The following is a 21,914-nucleotide window of genomic DNA, read 5'->3' on the forward strand; positions in this document are numbered from 1 at the left end:
CCACACAGCACTGTCTACCTGATGGGGCCCTGCGTTTGTGCAGAGCACAGATTCCTTCAGCCTCACACCCCACGGAAAAGGGTGGCTCAACATAAGCCCAGCCTGAGCCACTCAGTCTCCCAGTACAAATGGGGGTACCAGTAACAACCTGTGCAGGAGACACCCCTGCCTCCTGATTCTCTCCCTACAGTTCTTCCCTGCTCTGTAGGGACCAAGGGTGGGCTCAGCTGTCCACTGGGCCTCATAGCCGGGGTGCCTGGCTGACTCAGACCCAGGCCCCTCCCTGTAGGAGGGCTGATTTTCCTAGGGGCTGGGCTGGCAAGCGGTCAGTGTGGAGAGTCTGCCTGGGAGACACTACTGCAGGTGCCCACAGAGGTTGGACAGGTGCTTTCCCAGGCCCAAAGGCTTCTCATTGTTCCCAAACTGCGGTGTGGGGTGAAGGCTGGCACAGTTGGGAACCTCAAAACTCTTGTTGTCTACAGACCATGATGTTGCCAAGAGCTCGACCCCTGCTGGGGTCCTGTGGGAGCCCCATCTGCTGTGGAAGCCTTCTACTGCTTCTCCTTAGTCTTGGTGAGTACGGGGTGGGCTGCTCACCAGAGAGAGAGGTAAGGGAGCCCAGGCCTTCATGGGTAGGGACTTGGGAGAGGCTTTACTTTCCCTGTGCTTTCTCTTTGGGCCATTGCTGGTGGCCTGAGTTCCAGGAGGGTTAGGGACTGAGATCAATGAAAGGCCTGGAAGGTGGTGTCACACTCCTGGCAGGGAAGACCCCTGGGCCTGGGGAGTGCAGGAATATGACATAATAGGGTACAGGGGCCTTAACTCTCTCTTTCTACACCCACTGGGGTATACAGAGGGCTGGGACCAGGGAATGGCCCGGTTTTGCCCTGCCCTTCCTCTAGCCTTGCGCCCTCTGCCCACAGGGTGGATGCCACTTTTGCACGTCCAGACTACAAAGACGGGCCAGGTGAGGTCCTCTGGAGGTCACAGGGGAATTATCTAGTCTTGGGGCTGTGGACGTTGTTTTCTTCACACATGGATACATTCATCTCTGAGCATTCAAAGACAGCCGTTGATCATTGTTGACCCAGAGAGCAACAGCATCTTGGCTGCAGCTGGGCCCCAAAAGGAGCGGAGTTGGGAAGCGGTGAAGCCCTTGGGAGTTAAGTCACAGGCCCCAGAGGTAGCCAGACTCAGGCAGTACCTGGACCTTGAAAGAGTTGAGACCACACCGAGAGACAAGGAAGCACCAATGTGCTTGGGGAAATGTCGTCAGCCAGGCCCTGTCTTCTAGGAGGCTGCATTCCACTGTGCTAAATTGACTGGCACCCCTGACTTTGCCAGGTGGGTTCAGCTGCTTTTGGGGGCCTTGGGAGACCTTGTTGACTGAATAAGCACATGCCAGGAGCCCAAATGTTCATCCTTTAATGTCCTCTGTGTCTCTACCCACCTCCATCCCCACCTGGCTGGCTCAGGGCTGGGGGAGGAACTATGCTCCAGGGCGTAAGCACTGTGCCCTCTAGGCTGTTACTAGTCCCAGAGAAGGCCATGAGAACCCCAGGGTCCTGAAGGGAGGGGTCTCCGGGCAGGGAAGCACTTCGAGAGGGACAGTGTCGGGTGCAGACTCCCGTCCCCGTCCCCAGTCTTCCCGCAGGCGTCTTTCTTGGCCTCACATGTCGTGAAGTATCTGGTCTGAGCATGGAGCATGCCCAGGGCCTGGCTATGGCTGTGAGGAAGAAGAATGTCACATTGCGAGTGAATCAGGTCGGTCCCCCCTAGGGTCCTCCGGTGAGGTGGTAAGGTGCGGGAGACCAGACACTGGCTGGAGAGTTGGTGGTTAGTTTCTCTGGCACCGCTGCTCCCTTTCATCCCCACCCAGGATCTCATCCTGGCTGGTGGCTTCCCTCAGGGCTCTTCTTGCCGCCTAAGTTGACCACTAGGTGTGTGTGTCTCTCTACTGGTGGGGTTCAGCTCTCTGGGTGTCTGAAGGCCTCCCCCCAACCCTGCATGGGCCTGCTACCCTTTCTCAAGTCTGAGATGACCTTGCTGTCCCTCTCCTGGAGGCCTTGCCTCCTCTTGCAAAGTTCTGTCCTCAAACATGGCCAATGGTGTCAGGACTCAGGCGGGGGAGAGGGAGGACAGCCTGACTATGGATTCCAGACAGGCAAGCCTGTCCCTGACTCTCGACGCAGTGGGGTGTTCATGCCACAGGCTGCGTGAACAGGGTCAGGGTACAGCGTGTGGCCCGTAGTATGGGATAGAACTGGGGTGCCCCAGGCCATCCTTGAGGGCTGTGGCCCAGAACATTCTGAGTGGTATGCCCTGGTCTCCCGGCAGCTGCGCTGTCTGGCACGTCGCCTTCCTAAGCGCCTCACCAATGAGGAACTGGATGCCCTCCCGCTGGATCTGCTGCTCTTCCTCAAGTAGGTCTCAAACTGGGGACTTGGTCTCATCTTCCACCCCCTCAACCCCCGCCTTGCCCTGTGCAGTGATTGGGTGACTTTGCCAGGGAGGCAGGCAATGAAATGTGTGCGTGCCTATGTGTGTGTGTGTTTGTGGGTGTGTGTGCGCGCGTGCATGCATCTGGGTCTCAGAAGACAATCATAGAAACTGAGTATGGTTTAGCCAAGGGTGGGACTGTATTGTGCTGAAGTTGTGAGTTTTCTTCTTTCTTTCTTTTCTTTCTTTTTCTTTCTTTCTTTTTTTTTTTTTGTTTTTTTGAGACAGTAATTGGCATACTCCCTCTCCACAGTCCAGCCATGTTTCCAGGGCAACAGGCCTGTGCCCACTTCTTCTCCCTCATCGCTAAAGCCAATGTAGATATGCTTCCACAGAGATCTCTGGAGCGCCAGAGGCTGCTGCCCGCAGCTCTGAAATGCCGGGTATGGAATGGTACCATCTACTGGAGGTAGAGACAAAACACGGAGTGGGCTCGGTGGTCCCCCTAAGGTACTGAAGCCGCTGTGTGTGCAGGGCATGTATAGCTTTCAAGTGAGCGAGGCAGACGCGCAGGCTCTCGGAGGCCTGGTCTGTGACCTGCCTGCGAAATTTGTGGTCAATTCTTCGGAAGTCCTTCTCCCCTTGCTGGCAGGCTGCCGAGGACCCCTGAACGTGGGCCAGGAAGAGGCAGTCAAGGAGGCTCTGAGGAGTGGAAGACCCCCGTATGGGTGAGTGGGAATGGCTTAGCATATGGGCAGATATGTGTGAGGATATCCATAACCAGAATGGGTTGCCTAGGGCTTCGTGTCCCCTGCTGTATCCTGTCAGGTCTCGTTCCCTAGGAGGCTGCACTCCATAATCTCTCAGCAGAGGCATTGTCTGGTCCAGTTTTTGTCTCCTGATCTCTGTCTGGGGCCACATTCTGGGTCCCTGAGCTGGGCCTCTGTTTCTGGACAGCCCCCCATCAAGGTGGTCAGTCTCCACTCTGGAAGCTCTGCAGGGCCTGCTGACAGTGTTGGATGAGTCCATCACCCGTAGGATCCCTAAGGTAAGGTCCTGCTCCCTGAGCTGTCATAGAAGCTGCTGGGCTTTTCCCTTCAACCTACTGTGTTTCATTTTCAGGACGTTGTAGCTGAATGGCTGCAACACATCTCCCAGGACCCCTCCTGCCTGGAGTCTAAGCTGGCTGCCACGCTCCCAAGGTTCAGGCGGGACACAGAAAGTGAGTCCAGAGCCATGTCTGTTGGGTAGCAGCCTGAGATACGACACTAGGGATAAGGAGTCTAGAGTTGTAGTCTTTCATTTGCTCCTACCAGTGACCCTTCCAGGCTCCTCAGCTTGGTCAGTCACAGCTTCCCAGGGTGAATAGAGTTGCACCATTTTGTCAGTGGGTAAACTGAGGCCAATGTGTCATGGTAGGTGTGGGAGGAGGGAGAGTTGAGAGGAGCATACAGCCTCTGACTCTTGCCCGCCCCTCCAGAGAAAGCCTGCCCTCTGGGGCGGGAGCCCCAGGAAGTGGATGAAAACCTCATCTTCTACCAGGATTGGGAGCTAGAGGCCTGTGTTGATGGCACCATGCTGGCCACCCAGATGGACCTTGTAAATGAGATTCCCTTCACCTACGAGCAGCTCAACATCTTCAAGCGCAAACTGGACAAGGTAACTCCTAAGGGGCTTCTTCCTGTCTGCTGTGCCCAGAACTGCTTTCCCAAGGGCCCCGGAGTTGTTCTGGCCCTCATGATCCTGTTTCCATAGACCTATCCACAAGGCTATCCTGAGTCCCTGATCCAGCAGCTGGGTCACTTCTTCCGGTACATCAGCTCCGAGGACATCCGCCAGTGGAATGTGACCTCATCAGAGACAGTGAAAACGCTGCTCAAGGTCACCAAGGGACAAAAGATGGATGATCAGGTACCCCAGAAGACATGTAGTTGGACAAGGGGACGCATCTTTCCCTGCCCCAAGGAGTCTCAGTGACTTCTTCCTACAGGTGATCGCCCTGGTTGCCTGCTATCTTCGGGGAGGAGGCAGACTAGATGAGGACATAGTAATGGTCCTGAATGGCATCCCTTTAGCCTACTTATGTGACTTCCACCCCCAGGATCTGCACTTTGTACCCTCCAGTGTTATGTGGTGAGTTCCAGTGTGTTCTGTAGGGCAATGGATACCTGAGCCTCCTAATCACTGCCATGTTCCACAATGTTCCCCAGGATGGTTGAGCCCCAAAATCTGGACAAGTGCAGCCAGAGGCATCTGAGTATCCTCTATGAAAAGGCCTCCTTGGCCTTCCAGAATGTGAGCGGGCAGGAATACTTTGAGAAGATCAGAACATTCCTGGGTGAGTCAAGGCACACGTGGGTGGGTACGACAGGACCTGCAGACCCCACAGTGATATGCCAAGTCCTACCCTCTCCCTGCCCCACCCAGGGCTTCCTAGGTACATGAGGGATCTGACACTGATGACTTTGGCTCTCCCATCCATTCTAACCCCTGTGGTCCAGACAGATGGTTGTTGAGCATAGAAGGGCTTGGGCATCAGAAGACAATCATAGAAGCGGAGTATGGTTTAGTCAAGGGTGGGACTGTATTGTGCTGAAGCTGTGAGTTTTCTTCTTTCTTTCTTCTTTTCTTTCTTTTTTTTTTTGAGACAGGGTTTCTCTGTGTTACAGTCCTAGCTATCCTGGAACTAGCTCTTGTAGATCAGGCTGACCTCTAACTCAGAGATCTGTCTGCCTCTGCCTCCCGAGTGCTGGGATAAAAGGTGTGCACCACCACCTCCCATCTGTTTTTGTTTCTTTGAGACAGGGTTTTTCTGTGTAACAATCCTGACTGTCCTGGAACTCACTTTGTAGACCAGGCTGGCCTTGAACTCACTGAGATCCGCCTGCCTCTGCCTCCTGAGTGCTGGATCTAAAAGTGTGCACCACCACCCTCCAGCTCTACTGCAAGTTTTCAAACTGGGGTCCTGATACCTGCAGGTGGGGCCTCTGTGGAGGACCTGAGGACCCTCAGCCAGCAGAACGTGAGCATGGACTTAGCCACCTTCAAGACGCTGCAGGTGGATGCCCTGGTGGTAAGCGGAGAGGGAGGGGCTCAAGAGAGGCACTACAGAAAGTAGCCAGGTCTCCTGAGAAGAGCTTGTGGGTGGGTGGTGGTCCTTTGTTGGGAAGAGCCTCATGAGGGCCCAGTGTTAAAGCAGGAGTATAGGAGAGACGAGAAACAGGACTTCATGAGAAGGAATTGGTCCTTATGAGGGAGGAGTTTGGACAGGCTCAGCTGGAAGAGGTGTGGCCTCACAAGGGGCCCCTTATATATAAGGGTTGAGGTATTATGGGCTGCAGTTTTCTCACAGTTGACCCTCCAACCTTCTGGGGACCTAAGAGACCCTGATGGCCACGTCATACTCTGACAGGGGCTGACTGTGGATGAGGTACAGAAACTTCTAGGGCCACACATTGAGGGCCTGAAGACAGAGCAAGATAAAAGCCCTGTCCGGGACTGGCTCTCCCGGCAGCAGCAGGAAGACCTGGACAGGTTGGGTTTGGGACTTCAGGCTGGCATCCCCAATGGCTACCTGGTCCTGGACCTCAAACTCCAAGGTGAGCTGGGCTGCCCAGGGGCAGAGCTGGGGGGTGGAGTCAGGAGTCTGAGTGGCCTCTCTTTTTGCAGAGGCCTTCTCCAGCGGAGCCCCGCTCCTCGGACCAGGACTTGTGTTTGCATGGATCCCAGCTCTGCTCCCAGCTTTAATACTGAGCTAAGACTATCACCCCCAAGGTTCCTGGCCCCAACCCTACTGTGGAGTCCCATCTTGACCAGGAGCAGGACCCCAGGGTTACTGCCAAAATTTGAGGACCCTTGAACTCAATAAACAGTGGCATTCACCCCCTTGAGATGCTCTGTGGTGTTCCTAGGACCAGTCCAGAGAATGACCCTGAAGTTCCTTGTGATCACAGAATCACACAAACACAGTTCTCTGTGTTTGTCTGTGTTTGTCCCTCCCACTCTCTTAGAAAGGAGAAGGGGGCTGGGTGGCTTAGCCGTTAAGAGCACTGGCTGCTCTTCCAGAGGACCCAATTCTCAGCACCCACATGGCAGCTCACAACTGTCTGTAACTCCAGTTCTAGGAATCTGATGCCCTCACACAGACACCCATGCAGGTAAAACACCAATGCACATAAAAATAAATATTTAAAAAATGTAAAAAAAGAAAAAACCCAGAAGGATGAAAAATGGGCACCGCCCCCCCTCCAGGCAGGAGATAGCTATTCAAGGCCTTCCTGGTGGGAACCATCTCCGAGGTAGTGGAACCCCCGAGACCCCAGCTGAGGGGTGTGGGAGGCCACCACAGTTTGGGCCCTGCCAAGAGGATTCTGCCCTCAACAAGGTCCTAGCAGAGACTTGGGCTGTACGGTAGCCATGTGCTTTATTCAGATCCCCAGTGAGGGCAGTGACATTGAGGTGGCACCAAGTTCCACTTGTCTTGGAATAGGCCAGAAGATCTGGACCCTCATCTCCTCCTATCAGCCTGTTCTTGTGGGTGGGCAGGTTCTAGCTCCTTCTGGGCCCAGGTCCTGGGAGCTGAGGTGTGTGCCAGAGCCGGTCTCCTAGGATGGGGAACAGAGCAGGTTCCCTGAGACCTGGGATATAGACTTCAGCCTAGGTGGGTGTCTTGTTCCATCTGGCAGCTCTGCTGCTTCTGTATCTGATGTTCAGGGGTCCGACCGCTCGGGGTCAGCACCAGTGGCAGTGTCCAGGGTCCTAGTGTCCTGGGAGCAGTGCCTATTGGTCCCGAAGGTGCCTGGCACAGCAGCAGCCACAAGAGGCTGGAAGGCAGAGCCACAGTGAGTGACAGGTACCCCAGGTGAACTAGAGGGCATCCTGCGGGTGGAACAGGAAAAGGACTCATTAGTCCTGATTAGAAGATACCCCAGAGTCCCTTCTGTCGGCCTTCCCCTTGTAGTGGTGATAGCTATGCGAGCTAGTGGGGACCCCATCCACAGCTGCTCTTCAGGTCCTTGCGCTTGGCTAGGCAAGTTCTTTCTGCTGAGCTATATCCCCAGCTCTCTTCACGCCCATGTATGTGTGTGTGTGTGTGTATATATATATATACATACACATGCACGCGCACACGCGCGTACACACACACACACACACACACACACACACACACACGTTTTCCAGGCTCATCTTAAACTTTCTCTGCAGCTCAGGCAGGTCTTGTATTCCTCCTCCTGAGTAGCTGGGATTACAACCCTGGGCCACTGGGCTTGGTTCTTGTTGAATGGGTTTGGGAGGAGCAATTGTATCACTATAGATGGTTCAACAGGCAATGACCTGTGACACATGGCAGACTCCCTAGGAGGCAAAGGAAAGGCAGGGACAGCCAGGGGTCTGCTAAGGATGGGAACAGGGGTGTGGACCATACCTGAGGTGGGGGCAACACCATCATTCCCTGGCCGATTCAAGGTATGGATCAAGTTGGATGGCGGGTAGGCAGTGTTGGCGGGGGGCCTGCTGATCCCGTAGGCCAGGGTACTGGTGTCCAGGCCCATCTCAGACAGGTCTGACATGTTCTGGCTGTGCATCCACAGGATGACGCTTGGATGGCTGCGGGCCTTCTGCAGGTCCCCCACATTCTGACCCAGCAGGTTTCTCACATTGTCCACACTCAGGTTCTGCAAACGAAGCCAGGGTTCTTGGGGGGAGGTGTACAGATCCATGGGGCTGCCTTCCCCAGTCAAGGACCCAGCAAGGGAAGTGCGGCTCCCAGGACTGAGCAGGAGGACTGTGAGGCACAGAGGTCATATGACATCTGTATCCCTTAGGCTTTGGAACATATGGGTCTGAGACCTGGGGTTCCCAGCTTGACCAACCCCACCCTGTCTGCCTACTACAGAGACAGACTTCGAGCCAGGCATTGTGGAGTATATCAGTAATCCCAGCACTCAAGACACTGAGGCAGGAAAATTACGAGTGCCAGGCCAGCCTAGGATACAAAGTAAGACCACATCTCAATAAGACAAAAGAGAGGTAGCCCCTGGGCCCACCTTCAACATAAAGGGATTGAGGTTGATGAATGTATCAATGTCCATGGAGATGTTGGCCTGGGCCAGGTACTGAAGTTCCTTCAAGGGGGCACCACCTTGAGAGAGCAGAGATGAGGGACTTGTGTTGGGGTGTAAGACACAGGGCAAAGATAGGGGCGTATTAAGGAGAGGCAGAGGACTTAGGGGAGAAGAGGCATGGTTCCGGGCTCACCGAGGTAGGGGCGTATTAAGTAGTAGTATTCTCCCACAGTGCTGGCGTTCCTAAAGACCTCGTGAGCCTTGGCAAAGAGCACATCCTTCCGACTCTGAGGGCAGGGAGAGATGTCCGGAGCCCCGGCCAGCCTAGGGGTAGGATGAGGCAGATGAGTAGGCTCAAAGCCCTTGCCCTGAACCGCTAGGAGAGCCTCTACCCCTTGAAACACAATTTCTTCTTGCCCCTTGTACTGGGTGAGAGTATAAAGCCCCAAATTTAAATCCATCTGGTACTTCAGAAAGTGCCTTTATTTGGAAACAAGAAACTCTTGGCAGATGAAATCAGAGTAGAAGATGGAAGTTCCACTGGGCTAGGTGAGCCTAACTTCCTCGTGTCCTTATGACAAGCAAGGGCTTTTGTATACAGACACACAGGTAAGCGCAAGAAAGGCCTTCCCTGCAAGGTTCCAAGGGGCCTGGCCCTGCAGACATCCTGACTTTGTACTTCTGGCCTAGAGAATATATTTCTCATTTTAAGTCACTCAGTTTGTGGTACTTCCTTTTCTTCATTTTATATTTTTTGTCATTTTTAATATTATTTATGTGTGCATGCACACGTGTGTGAGCACCACGGTGTATGTGTGGAGGTCTGAGGACAGCTTGAAGATGTCAGTACTTGCCTTCACCCAGTGGGACCAGAGATCGAACTCGGGTGGTGAGACTTGGCGGCAAGCACTTTACCCTCTGAACCATCTTGTTAACTCTCTTGTGCATGTTCATGTGTGTGTGTTCGCACACATGTGTGCATGTGTGCAGGCCGGGGGTTGACTTCGGGTATCTTTCTCAGTAGCAATTATTTTTGGGGATATTGGTTTGGTTCATCATTTCCACTAGACTGGTCAGCTAGTCCTGCTGGCCAGCAAGCCCCAGGGATCCTGCTGTCTCTGTTTCTCCATGCTGACATTCCAGGTGTGGCTGCCAGCTCCAGCTTTTTATTCTGTGTGCTGGAGACTGGAATTTGGGTATGATCGCTTGTACTGCACACACTTTCCTAGCTGTCCCTCTTGCCATTGGTGACATTTTCTTATAGTGGTTCAGCGTGCCTCTGATAGCCTGGCTTGAACCGTTTCACCACCCCTCCGCAGCCTCGGTTTCCCCTATGCCTCATGCTGCGAAGGTGGTGGACAGGGAGGCTCACCGGAACTCTGAGGGCTGGATGATCTGGATTTGCTTGAGGCTCATCCAGCAGAGACGGGAGCCCCCGATGGCCACCAGAAGAGCGCCAGTAAGCTTGCCATTGTGGTCCAAGAACTTCTGTAGAACTGCCTAGAGGCAGGGCCAAGGTCAATGGGTCTGGGCAAACCAGACCAGCCAACTTCGGCCCCATTGCCAGCCTCCGCCACCCTCACCTCTGTCTGGTTCTCCAGAGCTGCGTCCGAGGCCAGCAGGACCATCACCGTGTCTCCAGATGTGATGTTCCACTGGCCTATCTCAGCGAGGGAGTAGAGGTAGACCAGCGAGGCGATGAGGTGCAGCTGGTCCTCGGGGATGCCATGCGGGTAGATCTGAAGCAGGCGGGCAGTTTAAGATGCAGCCGAGCCCTCCAGCCTCCACCCCATTATTAACCATCCACACACCTGAGCGAGCTTGGCTTTGACAACACGCTGGCACTCTGCGGGCAGTGGGTGTTGCAGTAAGGGGTCCAGGTTGGCCCTGAGCACACGTGTCCCCAGGCAGGACTCCAGCTGGGTGCAGTCATAGTGCACCAGGAAGAGGTCATCATGCAGGGTGGCTGCCGTGATGTTGCCACGGACACAGGAGCTCCCTGCATGGAGTGCCGATGAGCAACCTGGCAGGCGAAGGCCTGAGCTGACAGCTTTCTGGCTTTGGGACCCATCTTTGATCCTAGCCTTCACTTTCTTCTTGTTTGTTTGCTTTTGAGGGGCAGAGTCTTACTATGTATCTTGAGTTGGCCTCAAACTTAAGATCCTCCTGCCTCGGCCCCTTTAGGTGCCACCATGCCTACCCCCTTTACTTCTGATTGTAACCAGACCTTGACTTGCTCCTCATCCTTTGTCTCCAGCCAAGAGCTTGGCCCAGACTAGGCCAAAATGAGGAGTCCAGACTGAGGGAGGCATGGTGTCCCTAATACACCTGGTCGCACTGACCTGTGCGCCGCTTGAGCCTTGAGGACACCGAGTTGGCCTTGGACTCCAGGAAGTTGGTGACGAAGCGCCTGGCATCGTGCCTGCTCAGCTGGCCTGCCCGGTAAGCAGCCACCACACTGCGGAAGAAGTCCAAGCCTACAGCCTGGCAGGGGCAAGTATGTCCATTCCCAATCATAGGAAGGGCTGCCCTAGTCCCTCCCTCTGCCCCGGGTGGGCCATATGTGCTGTGATGGGAAAACCCACGGCCACCACTCAAGGCTCAGGTGGCTGTGTGGTGCTCATGGTCCTGGATGGACAGGTGGTGTCCACAGCCAGTCCCACTCCAGGTGCCTTCCTACCTCCTGCACCTTCTCCCACAACTGGGGGCTGATGTAGGTGGCCAGAGGTCCCAGCGCCTGCAGCCCCTCCAGGTTCCAGGATCCAGGCGGCCTGGTGCATGGGAAAGGGTTCTGAGTAGGAGTCTAACATGCCGCCCCATCCCCTAAGCAGGCGGGAAGAGTGTTCGTAGGCTCTTAATTCCTGGCCAGTGCCTACAGTCTTGGGGATTGGTACTGCTGTGAACCCCAGATGATGGAATGCACGTTAACCCTGTGCTTCCCTCCATGCCTCAACCTGAAATGTCAGAGTCGGGCAGGACCTTGGGTCAGAATTCAAGTAACAAGACTGTAGGAAGTCATCGCTGCCATCCTGGTTTCAGACCTCAAACTCCCGCTCATCTCGAGGAAGGAACCCATTCAACTCCACTGGTCCCCACTCACCCTGATCCCTGGAACCACCCACCCAATTTGTGTCTTCCCACTGGCCAGCAGGGCGTTGAGGGCTACAGTCTGCATGACGGTTAGCCTCGGGCATCGAAGCAGGTTCTTCAGCACACGGGGGTCTGCAGTCATGATTTGGGGTGCCTCCATGTCACATACCAGGACTCCGAGAAGCCCCAGGTCTGAGGCACTGAGCTGCAGGTGGGGTCTCCCCTGCAGGGACGGTAGATCAGTGTTAAACAGATGACCTGGCTTCACTGCCCAATTCTGTCCTCGCCTGAAGCACCTACCAGACAGGCCAAGGCTGTGTGCTGTAGGGCAACTCTCTGGTTGGGCAAGTTGGTCAGTAGTTCTGTGTCCCCTTGGGCAGCATGGTGAATGAAGGCCCGGCAGTTGGCTCCCCTCACCTGGCTCAGACTGAGGACAAGAGGAGGGATGTCAGGGAGGCAGGATGGGGCCTCCCACCAGCCTTCCCAGTGTCTCTAGGGTAGCCCAAGACCAGAGGAGGTAGCCCCACCACAACCAGCAGGCACTTAAGCGATATGGAGGTCAGAGCAGGGTCACTCACTTGTAGAAAAGTAGGAGGTTGGGTGGGTGGAACACGAAGTCTTCCTGGAGGCCTTGCCGGGCAGCGAGGTTGGCCAAGCAGCTGAGCTGAGCAGGGGCAGAAGTTCAACAGCAGGTCACCGTCACCATCTGTCCAGTGTGGACCGGCCCTGGTGGGATACTGCTCAGCACCCACCCCCCTCAGCAGAAGGCACACTTTAAGAAGGAATTGGAGATTCATGTGAGGAAAAACCCCATAGTAGCACGGATATGAGAAGGCAGATGGAAAAACAAGGTCGAGAGAGACAATCCTGAGAGAGGCGAATGGCTAGACTGCAGTTAAAAGCCAGAGATGAGCTGGGTGTGGTGGCACATGCTTTTAACCCCAGCGCTCTGATGCAGAGATGCAGGTGGATCTCCGTGAGCTGGAAGCCAGCCTAGTCTACAGAGTGAGTTCCAGGACAACCCGGACTATGTAGAGACCGTGACTCAAAAAAAAAAAATTCGGAAATGTTCAAATTAGATCTGCAGTCACTCAACTGTGTACAGGTTACAAAGCTCATCTAAGACGATGGCCCTACAGCATTAAACGCAGGTCAGTTTTGCCTAGAGACTGCTGATTCTTTCCTTTTGTCCTTCTGTCCTTCTCTCCTTCATAGGGGTTTCACCGTGAAGGCTGTCTAATCGTGAACTCAAGACTCTTGCATACTGAGATGACAGGCATACAACATCATGCCTGTTCTGAATACCTGTCTCCATGGCCCCATGTGGGTGTTGACAGATTCCGCCTTTCAGGGACTTGGTTCATTTCATCTAGGTTGTCACACCTGTGTGCACAGACAGACATTTCTTTACAATCCCTTTATTTGCAAGGGGCGTGTAACAAACGGCCCTTGCTTGTTTCCACTGTGAGTACTTTGTGTCTGTCTCCTCTCTGTTAGCCAGGCTAGGGGCTCTTCACAGTTTCTCAAGGGCAGCTTGTGGCATTGATGGCTTCCTCAAATTCTTTTTTTTTTGCTCCAGATTTCATCTTTCCATCTCTTCTTTTAGATTTCTCTTTTTTTTCTTTCTTTATTGTTTTTGCTTTTTCGAGACAGGGTTTCTCTATGTAGCTTTGGAGCCAGTCTGGGAACTCTTTCTGTAGACCAGGCTGGCCTTGAATCACAGAGATAGCCTGCTTCTGTCTCCCGAGTGCTGGGATTAAAGGTGCGCGCCACTGCCGCCTGGCTTCTTTTAGATTTCTATTTCTCTTCCTCCCCTGGCTTTCCAATAGGAAACTCCACCATTGAGTTCAGATATTTTCTTTTAACTTTTACATTATTTATTGATTGGTTGCAGTGGTGGGGTTGCACACATGCTGTGGTGTGCATGGGAGAGCAGAGAACAACTCATGGGAGACAGTTCTCTCTTTCCATCTTCTGGGTCCTGGAATCAAATGCGGGATCAGCAGCAAATCCGTTTACCACCTAAGCTATCTTGCGGGACCCACATCCTTCTCTTTCTGACACACATATTCAAAGCTGTAGTCAGCCACCGTTCTCACTGTACCCCACAGGTTCTGATACATTTTCTTCTTTCTAGACAGGGCCTCATTCTGTAGCTCAGGTTCAAATTCACACTCCTCTTGCATTAGCTCCCAGAATGCTGGGGTGATGGCATTTACCAGCACAGCAGGCTCTATCTTTATTTCCATTAGCTGAAAACATCTTGATGTCAGACGTGGTAGTGCACTCCTGTAAGCCAAGCACTTGGAAGGTGGAGGCAGGAAGATCGAGAGAGGGCTGGGAGGTCAGAAAGTCGTCAGGAGGACTTGCTGCTCCTGCAGAGAGCCTGAGCTTGGTTCCCAGCACTCACAGAATGGCTAACAACAATCTGTCACTCCAGTTCCAGGTGATCCGACATCCTCTTCTGGCCCCCTCGGGCACTGCACACACACACACACACACACACACACACACACACACACACACACACACGGTACAGAGAGATATATGTGCAGGCAAAGCGGCCAAATATATTTCACTTTAAAAGAAAAAGAGTTAGGGTCATTCTTGGCTACACGGTGAGTTCAAAACCAGGCTGGGATACATGCGAGAGACCCTCACCACCAGAAAAAAAATCTTGAGAGTTCTTGGATCAGGTAGTATTTAAAAGTGTGTTGTTCATGGACTGAAGAAATGATTTCACATTTATGAGCACTGGTTGCTCTTCCAGAGGTCCTGGGTTCAATTCCCAGCACCCACATGATGGCTCACAGCCATCCATAACTCCAATTCTGGGGCATCTGACACACTCTTCTGATCTCTTCAGGCACCAGGCATGCCTGTGGTGTACATACATACATGGCAGCAAAACAGCCATACACATAAATCTTTTTTAAAAAAGAGCGTGTGGTTCAGTTTCCAAGTATTTGAGTTTTCCATTTACCTTTCTGCCACTGATTTCTTGTTCAAGTTTATTGTGCTGAGGGCAGACACTGGATGCTGTCTTCATTGTAAGGTGGGGGAAGGTGGATCTCAGTCAGCGATGTGTCGGTCTTGGTAAGACGCATGTCTTCTGTTGCCATCCACACATACCGTCTCCACGTACTGACTGAGATGCTGAACGAGCTACCGTACCTGTCCCATCCTGACAGGCAGTGGCCATCACTGACTGTCACAGCTGATTTACCTGTTTCTCTGCCCATTCTACCATCTGTGCCATGTCTGTCTGGACACTTTGGGGTTAGGTGCACACATGCTAAGGGTTATATTTTTAAAAAAAAATAGAAGAGTGTTCTACCCTCAAGTGCTGAGGTTAAAGGCCCGTGCCATAGTGTCCAGCTCTTTCCTTCCGTTAACACGGACAGGTGACGTTGGTCAGGCAGGAGAGAGGCCAATGGACTGCAAGATCCTCCCTCACAGTCCCTGGACTGGTCCACCCTAAGGAGGCACCTGTGTCCTGGATGAGCCCAGGGAAGGGCCCGAGGCAGTGGACAAGCTTGCGGTCATTTCAAGTCAAGGCAAAAGCACCCTGTAGACAGATTTGCTGGAACACGCTAGAACTTCCTGACGTGGGTGCTCATGTAGATCACCCTATAAGGGAAGAGTTGCCTCAAAAAGGGCCAGACTTGTCACAGTGTGGCCACCAAAAAGTCACATTTTGGGGACTGGAGAGATGGTTAAGAGCACCGGCTGCTCTTCCAGAGGACCCGGGTTCAATTTCCAGCACCCACACGGCAGCTCACAACTGTCTGTAACTCCAGTTCCAGGGGATCTGACAACCTCACACCAATGCACATAAAATAAATTTTAATAAATTATTAAAACGCAGCAACAAAAAGTCATATTCTAGGTGGTTTTGAGGTTGGCAGGATGACTTGGAGACAGTCCTCTGATTCAGGGAGGCTGTGTGCCAACCCTTAAGTCCTCATAAAGCTGCCCCTCCACCTGGATACACTCCAGCATCCTGGGTAGCCTGCAGCACCCGTGCTCTTTCTGCCCTGGAAGCACTTACCTGCCAGGCTTTGAGTGGGACCCTCTGCGAAGCCAGGCTTCTTATTAGAGTGGAGAGCTCTTCCCTGGGCAGCTCGCTGGCTGGCAAGCACCAAAAGTTCTGCAGGAGGGAGGTGTTATCCCTGTATAGATGGAGGGACATGCTGGGTCCAAAGGGGGAAGACCCAGGAAGGAAGGCTTTGGCTACTGCAACGGGGACTTGATCACTCAGTTGTCTCCATGAGTGAGGGAGTAAGAGGCAGGCAATGCCTGTGAGGTAAGGTTCTCCTTCTTTCTTTCTTTCTTTCTTTCTTTCTTTCTTTCTTTCCTTCCCTCCCTCCCTCCCTCCCTCCCTCCCTCCCTCCCTTCCTTATCTTTCTTCCTTCCTTGCTTCCTCCTTCCCTCCTTCCTTCCATTCTAGAGGACCTTGCTAGGACCAGACTCTCAGCTGGATGGGGCTTTAACCTAGGTCCTGCCATCCCTTCTGGGGCTCAGACTTGGACTAGTCCTGATAGCTGCTGATGGACATGGGGTCACATACTGGATGACCATGGGCGAGGCCATCGTCTGGACCTTTCTCAGGGTGTGACACAAAATCCACCTATTGGGTGGGAGGACATCTCTGATACTAACCCAGGCTTGATTAGATCCACTTGGGATCCTGGCTGTGTTTGACCACTCATTCATTATATTAACCGACTGGTCCATTGACGATCATCATTGATAATCAAGAAATGGGAATATCCAAGCCCAGGCCTGAGAGCTTGGGACAGAAGGAAATGACGAAGCTAAAATGATTTGGGGATAGCAATGACTTTGAAGTCCCTGGACCTGGCACAAGCAGTAAGGGGGGACGGCCTAGAGCTCCAAAGGGGAAGCCTGGGGGGCAGGATATTGGCTGAGGTTGCAAGTCTCTGAGGGTTGAGGCTCCTTGTGAGCATGCCCACACATCTGGCTGGCCAGAGACTTGCCTGCATATAATTGGCACTGAACGCCCAGGTCAGAGCTGGCAAACAGTACCCTGCCTGGGCCTTATGTGCAGACTCTGGACACGGTCCCTCCCCTGGGACCAACAGAGGACTCAGGACCAGTCCTCTCCATGTCCTGTCACAGGAAACAATTGGCTGGACTTGGGTTTTGCTCACCTGACCCATGTGTTGGCTTCACTAGTATTCAGCCCTCCCTTGGGGAAGCCCTTAGTCTGCAGACCAGAGCAGTGGGCAGTGAGGGACAGGAGGAGGGCAAGACCCGGACTCGCCAGGGCACCTGCAACAGAGTGGTAGAGAGAGCATGAGCAGGGGCTCCCTGTGACTTCCTCAACCACAGCTCCCCAAAAACGGAGGCCCTTGAGGTGGTTTGCAGAACCAGACCAGTTTCTGTGTAGACAGTCTGGATCTGCCCGTGGTGTGTGTCTTCTGGCACACACAGTGTCCACATTTTCTGGCATGGGCATGTGTGTGAGTGTCTCCCTGGTTGTTACTCTGTGTACTCATAATCTGAGCACCGAGACCCCAAAACTCAGAGACAGGGGATTGGTTCCACAGTCTTTCAAGCCCTTTGTTTCTGTAGTGAGACATAAAAGGGTCTCCCAGCCCAGGAGGAGGGGTTTGTTGCCAGGGATGTTCTCTCAATACTCAGATAAGACGCATAGCAAAATCTCTTCTGCAGTAGCAACAGGGCCTATGGAAGACGGCTATACTCTGATGTCCTTTGTGGACCAGTCTCCTCCCTGCGTCCTTGGGTCCTGGCCTGATTTATTCTGGGACTCCCAAAGGGGACTTGGGCTATGTCCTGCTGCCTATACTAGTGGAGGCTCCTTCTGGCCACAGCCCTGTCTTGTCCCCACTAGGACCCTCAGGCCTATGTTGGTGGGACCGTGTTTCCACACTAGCTGGCTCTGTGTACAGGAGACCTCACTCTCCTCCCTTCCTCCCCTTGAAACAGGTCCCCAAGTTTGAGCTCATGGAGACGCAGCCAGAGCATAAAGAATCCCTACCTCTGCAGCAATGTGATCCAGAGCCACCCAAGGGGCCTAGGCATCCCCTTAGTGTAGAAGTGTTTTCTCACCCACTCTGGAGCCCAAGGCTGACTGCCGGAGGCTTCCGATCATCCTGGCTGGAGCGTCTCAGGGCAGGGAAGCCCGAAGGCTGTGGGTTTTAGGTCCAGGTCTAGCTGGAGATGAGGCAGGGAGTGACGCAGGTTAGCTTCACAAAAGATGGAAAGAGAGAGAGAAAGAGAAAGAGAAAGCCAGTATCAATATCTTGAGGGTGCCTGACTCTGTCTGGGGAGGAAAACAACCCCACAAACAAGCGTCTCAACGACAGGGAGTGGCAGGGGAAGGGAGCTACTGAGTCTGGCCTTTCTTATCACAGGCAGGCCCCCAGGGATCCCACAGGCGCATTGTCTCCAATTAACAGATCTCACAAACAGCAAATCTCCCAGGCAGTGGGGGAGAGGTACCCCCACACCTTGTGGCCTAAACCTCAGACCTCAGCTGTCTCTGAGATCTCCATTCTAGAAGAGGGGACCCAGCCAGAGCTGTTGGACTGCTCTGAGCCACTGACTGCCCCCCACCCTGCATGTATACTATGATGACTTTGGGGTCCCTCTGACTTTCTGACTCTAAGTGGCCCAAGAGGCACACAGAAAGGTTACTGCCCTGTGTAGGGGCTAAAACAGGCTCAGATGCCGAGCAGCCTGAACACTATGGTCTAGCTGGTGTCTTCTGACATCACAGGTCTTACCTGAGCAGGAATGTGGTCTCTGGTAGTGGAGCTGATGTTCAGGGACCAGGGAGGAGGCTGCTCCTGACCACGTGGCCACAGGATAGGGTAGATCAGTGTTCCAGATGCCAGCGAACCAGGCTCAAGTTCTGTCAATCCTTGCAGCTGAGTCCCTGGACACTGGGCTGATGTGGGTAGAGCTGCCACGGTTTCTGCTCGTCTGCAAGCCTGGCCCAGTAGACAGCTCGGGACTGCCCTGCCTAGTCAATCCACTCTGGCAGTGATACCTGCCAGGCAGGCCTACGGGGAGGAGACTAGACTGTGCCAGGTGATGCTTGTATCAACCCCTCGGGCCTTAGGCATAGCAAGCACCTGCTCTTCAGCCCCAGGAGAAACTCAGGCTGAGCTTGGGCTGAGCTCAGGGTTGGCAGGCACCCAGTATACACCCTCCCCTTGAGGCCCAGCCTTGCATGTGTGTCTCTGTGCACATAGGTTATCTCATTTTGCATATTTTGTGCATCCACCGAGCTTCCACGTGCAAGCTCTCCCCACACAGGACTTAGGCACACACAGACAAGTGTGGTGGCAGGGTGATGGCCATTCTATGGGTCCTAACGCACAGTGACATGCAGACATGTGGGCTGTGGGCAGAGTGACCGTGCAGAGAGGCATATATTGGACACCTAGTCCAGCCTCTGGATCTAGTCAGGGCTTGAAAACACCCGCCGAAACCTCAGGGACACAATCACCAGCACCAGGGCCAAGACGATAGCGTCACCAGGCAAGTCTCAAAAGTGGCCAGGTATGAGGACAGTCTGCTAGGATTTCCCAGCTGACTTGCTGGGAAAGCTGCCTCTGGGCTGAAGTGTAGGTCCTAACTGTCCCAGGCTGATCCCTGGCTCCTGGCACTGACCATGGGCCAACTTGAAGCTCTGACTTTGGAAGAGGTTATGGGGGGCAGGAAGGCTCCAGGGCCTTGAGGCCCTGAAGTGTGGTTCTGCAACTACACAATCACTGTCTTCACTCAAAATACCAGGTGACCAGCAGGCCGGCTTTGCCGTCCCATGTGGGGCTGGCAGCTGTGATAACAGCAGACCACGGCCCCTCAGGAGTCCCAGAAGACCTGCCAGGCGGGACCTCCAATAGGTTGGAGCTCAGGTTGCATGGCTGGTTCAGGATGGGTCTCACAGGGCTCCTGGGCTTCCATCTGGACCAGTGAAGCAGACACAACGGTCTCCAGCAGCTACCTTTGGTGGTAGTGAGGGGGCACTGAGGCTCAGGGGTTGTAGCCCTGGATTAATAAAAATCCAGAGACAGATATTGGGGTTCAACCTGAAGGTCAGAAAAGCAAAATAACCAGCTACTGGCTCTTACCTCTACCTCAGACCAAAATGGCAATCCTGCTTCCAGGAATCCTTAGAATAAGACTGAGAGCTGTCTCCTCTCCTTTTATATTCCCCTCTAGTGTTGGGATTAAAGGCGTGCACCTCTACTGTCCAGTTTCTATGGCAAACTAGTGTGGCTACTGGGATTAAAGGTGTGTGTCACCACTGCCTGGTCTGTAAGGCTGACCAGAGCAGCTGTTTTATTCTCTGATCTCCAGGCAAGCTTTATTTATTAAAATATAAATGAAATATCAATACAATAGGTCCCCATTCTGGAGAGACAAGGCCCTGGGGACAGGTTTGGGAAAGGGTCCCGAGCATAGAGCACAGGCCTACCCTGAGACCCAGCTTTAACCTGAGGTCAAGGACACACTGCCAATGGTACTCTGACTCTAGTGTTGACCTGGGAATAGGTTTTGGATAAGGAGTTGTTTTTGTGTTTGTATTTGTTCTTCTGGTATTGACTTGAGCATGCGAGGCAAATACTCTACTATTGAATTACATGCCTGTTTTGACTCAAAAGGATGCTCTGGACACGGAGCTACCTGCCAGAAGGAGGTGTCAGGTACCTCCAGGGCCCAGGTAGGCTGGAAGAGAGAGACTTCCCTCATTCCAGCTTGGGCAGAGGCTGTCGGTTTGGCCTCTAGGGCAGTCATAGGCCCAGGATCAACAAATGATCATACAATAGCGTTATCGCGGATGGAGTCATAGCCCATCCCTTGCTCCTGTTTATGGCTACCTGAACCCTCCCACAGCCTTGGATGAGTTCAAATCCTGCCTTTCCAGATAGGATGATGGGGACCCAGAGGGGCTAAGTGAATAGGGCACCTAGAATGTGCTAATTGCCAGTGTGCTCTAGGCAAGGCCTGCACACACCTTGCTTGACTCTGCCTGGAGTTCTGGCCAGGCTAGCCTGTATCAGGAGGCCCCTCCAGGAAGCCTTGTCTAATCGCTCCATCCTCTGAACCTTGTCTGCCCTTTGAATCCTGCCCACCCCATACCCACAGGATGAGGGTAGATGTGCAAAGGTGGATGCCCCATTGGGACTCTGGAACCTCAGCTGGAGGAGAGCCCACCTGGGATGGGAGCAGGGGCTATATCACGTGGGTAGCTCCAACGGGTCCTGGGAGACCATGGGTTGGTTGGGATTTTTTTAGGCAGACATAGTTGTAGAGTGTTTTCTGGAGCAGGGCCTTGACCAGGGTTTCTTCTCTGCCTTCCTTTTGACTTGTTCTGTCTGCCTGCCTGCCTGTCTGTCTGTCCAGTTTCCCATCTATCTCACTCCTTGCTCCATGGCCTCAACTTTCTACCTTGTGCCAGGCCATTGTGCGTTCAGAGACCTCACCCACCCTGCACGCTGGCCATTGGTATCCTGCCATGATGGCAACCCACGGCTGGTGTACTGAGGCTACCTAGAGCACTTGGCACTCAGCTGAAGTCTGGTAGAGCCTGTGGCATTCTTTTGCTACCACTGCTGGTTTGTCCATTGGGAGGTGGGCTGGGTCATGGAGATTGCAGAGGAGCCTTGCCCCTGTCTGGTGGCCCATCTGCAGCTCCTGTGTCCTGGAGGGTGCTCCCATGGTGTTGGTCACTGCTCTGCTTCCTGCTCCAGCAGGACCATGCCTGCCATGAGGGAGTTGCTTCTTCTTTATAATCTCTCTCTCTTTCTCTGTGTGTATGTATTTGTGTGTGTAAGTGCGTGTTTTTTTGTGTGTGTATGATGTAGGCCCATATTTCTATATGGTGTGGCAGCCAGGCTCTAAAGCCATAGGCCCCACCTGAGGTGGTCACGTAGCCCTGCAGACAGGCTGTCTCTGCCCTAACAAAGGATCAGGGTGCTGTTTTGCTCCTTTCTTTGTAATTTGGAAGATGCCTGATAGAGATGCTGATTCAAGCCTAAGTGACAGCTAGCATACAGAGCAGACAGGTAGATGTGGACGTGACTAAAAGCCATTCACCTGGTTACCTAGGAAACAGAATGCTAATGATTCTATCCCCCAGTTTATGTTTTGATAGATAAGGCTGTTTGGAGAATAAATGTGAGGAATTCTTCAGGATGTGAACTCAGGACTTCATGAGGGATCATGGAGAATCTCCCTCCCGATAAAGCTATGTGAGTTGTGTCTTTTTTCCCCCCGTGTCTCCACGCCGGTCTAGAGAGAGTTTATGTTTGGGTCTGGTCA

General features: G+C 53.3%; 2 protein-coding genes across 2 annotated transcripts; one reads left to right on the forward strand and one right to left on the reverse strand.

The window, feature by feature from the left end:
• Positions 1-358: 358 nt before the first annotated feature.
• On the forward strand, positions 359-6,316 carry Msln (mesothelin). Its single transcript, XM_041676430.1, has 17 exons — positions 359-384; positions 483-573; positions 924-967; positions 1,295-1,344; positions 1,644-1,764; positions 2,338-2,423; positions 2,753-2,882; positions 2,974-3,167; positions 3,397-3,487; positions 3,562-3,661; positions 3,920-4,098; positions 4,195-4,350; positions 4,430-4,572; positions 4,650-4,777; positions 5,418-5,512; positions 5,852-6,038; positions 6,109-6,316. Exons 2-17 carry the CDS (start codon positions 486-488, stop codon positions 6,195-6,197), a joined length of 1,881 nt encoding a protein of 626 aa, XP_041532364.1. The 5' UTR covers positions 359-384; positions 483-485; the 3' UTR covers positions 6,198-6,316.
• Positions 6,317-6,926: 610 nt separating this feature from the next.
• On the reverse strand, positions 6,927-17,733 carry LOC121464058 (mesothelin-like protein). The gene is made up of 15 exons (XM_041676680.1): positions 17,691-17,733; positions 16,769-16,889; positions 15,646-15,766; positions 12,173-12,258; positions 11,895-12,021; positions 11,627-11,817; positions 11,185-11,275; positions 10,843-10,988; positions 10,316-10,499; positions 10,088-10,243; positions 9,877-10,004; positions 8,698-8,828; positions 8,487-8,581; positions 7,865-8,114; positions 6,927-7,317 (listed from the first exon to the last, which is right to left on the reverse strand). The coding sequence occupies exons 1-15, from the start codon at positions 17,731-17,733 to the stop codon at positions 7,091-7,093; spliced, it is 2,097 nt and encodes a 698-aa protein (XP_041532614.1). The 3' UTR covers positions 6,927-7,090.
• Positions 17,734-21,914: the final 4,181 nt, after the last annotated feature.

Source organism: Microtus oregoni, unplaced genomic scaffold (assembly GCF_018167655.1).
Source record: "Microtus oregoni isolate MIOR12 unplaced genomic scaffold, Mior012 000027F_ref0000203, whole genome shotgun sequence".
Classification (NCBI taxonomy): domain Eukaryota; kingdom Metazoa; phylum Chordata; class Mammalia; order Rodentia; family Cricetidae; genus Microtus; species Microtus oregoni.

Excerpts from the sequence above, each read along its gene's own strand:
- Msln (XM_041676430.1), top strand. The coding sequence starts at position 486 with ATGATGTTGCCAAGAGCTCGACCCCTGCTGGGGTCCTGTGGGAGCCCC. Across the intron at positions 1,345-1,643 it reads GGCACCCCTGACTTTGCCAG|TCTTCCCGCAGGCGTCTTTC; the intron begins GTGGGTTCAGCT and ends CCCCGTCCCCAG. Across the intron at positions 4,573-4,649 it reads GTACCCTCCAGTGTTATGTG|GATGGTTGAGCCCCAAAATC; the intron begins GTGAGTTCCAGT and ends AATGTTCCCCAG.
- LOC121464058 (XM_041676680.1), bottom strand. The coding sequence starts at position 17,733 with ATGATCGGAAGCCTCCGGCAGTCAGCCTTGGGCTCCAGAGTGG. Across the intron at positions 16,890-17,690 it reads AGCCTTGGGCTCCAGAGTGG|GTGCCCTGGCGAGTCCGGGT; the intron begins GTGAGAAAACAC and ends ACTCTGTTGCAG. Across the intron at positions 10,244-10,315 it reads TCAAAGCCAAGCTCGCTCAG|ATCTACCCGCATGGCATCCC; the intron begins GTGTGTGGATGG and ends CGCCTGCTTCAG.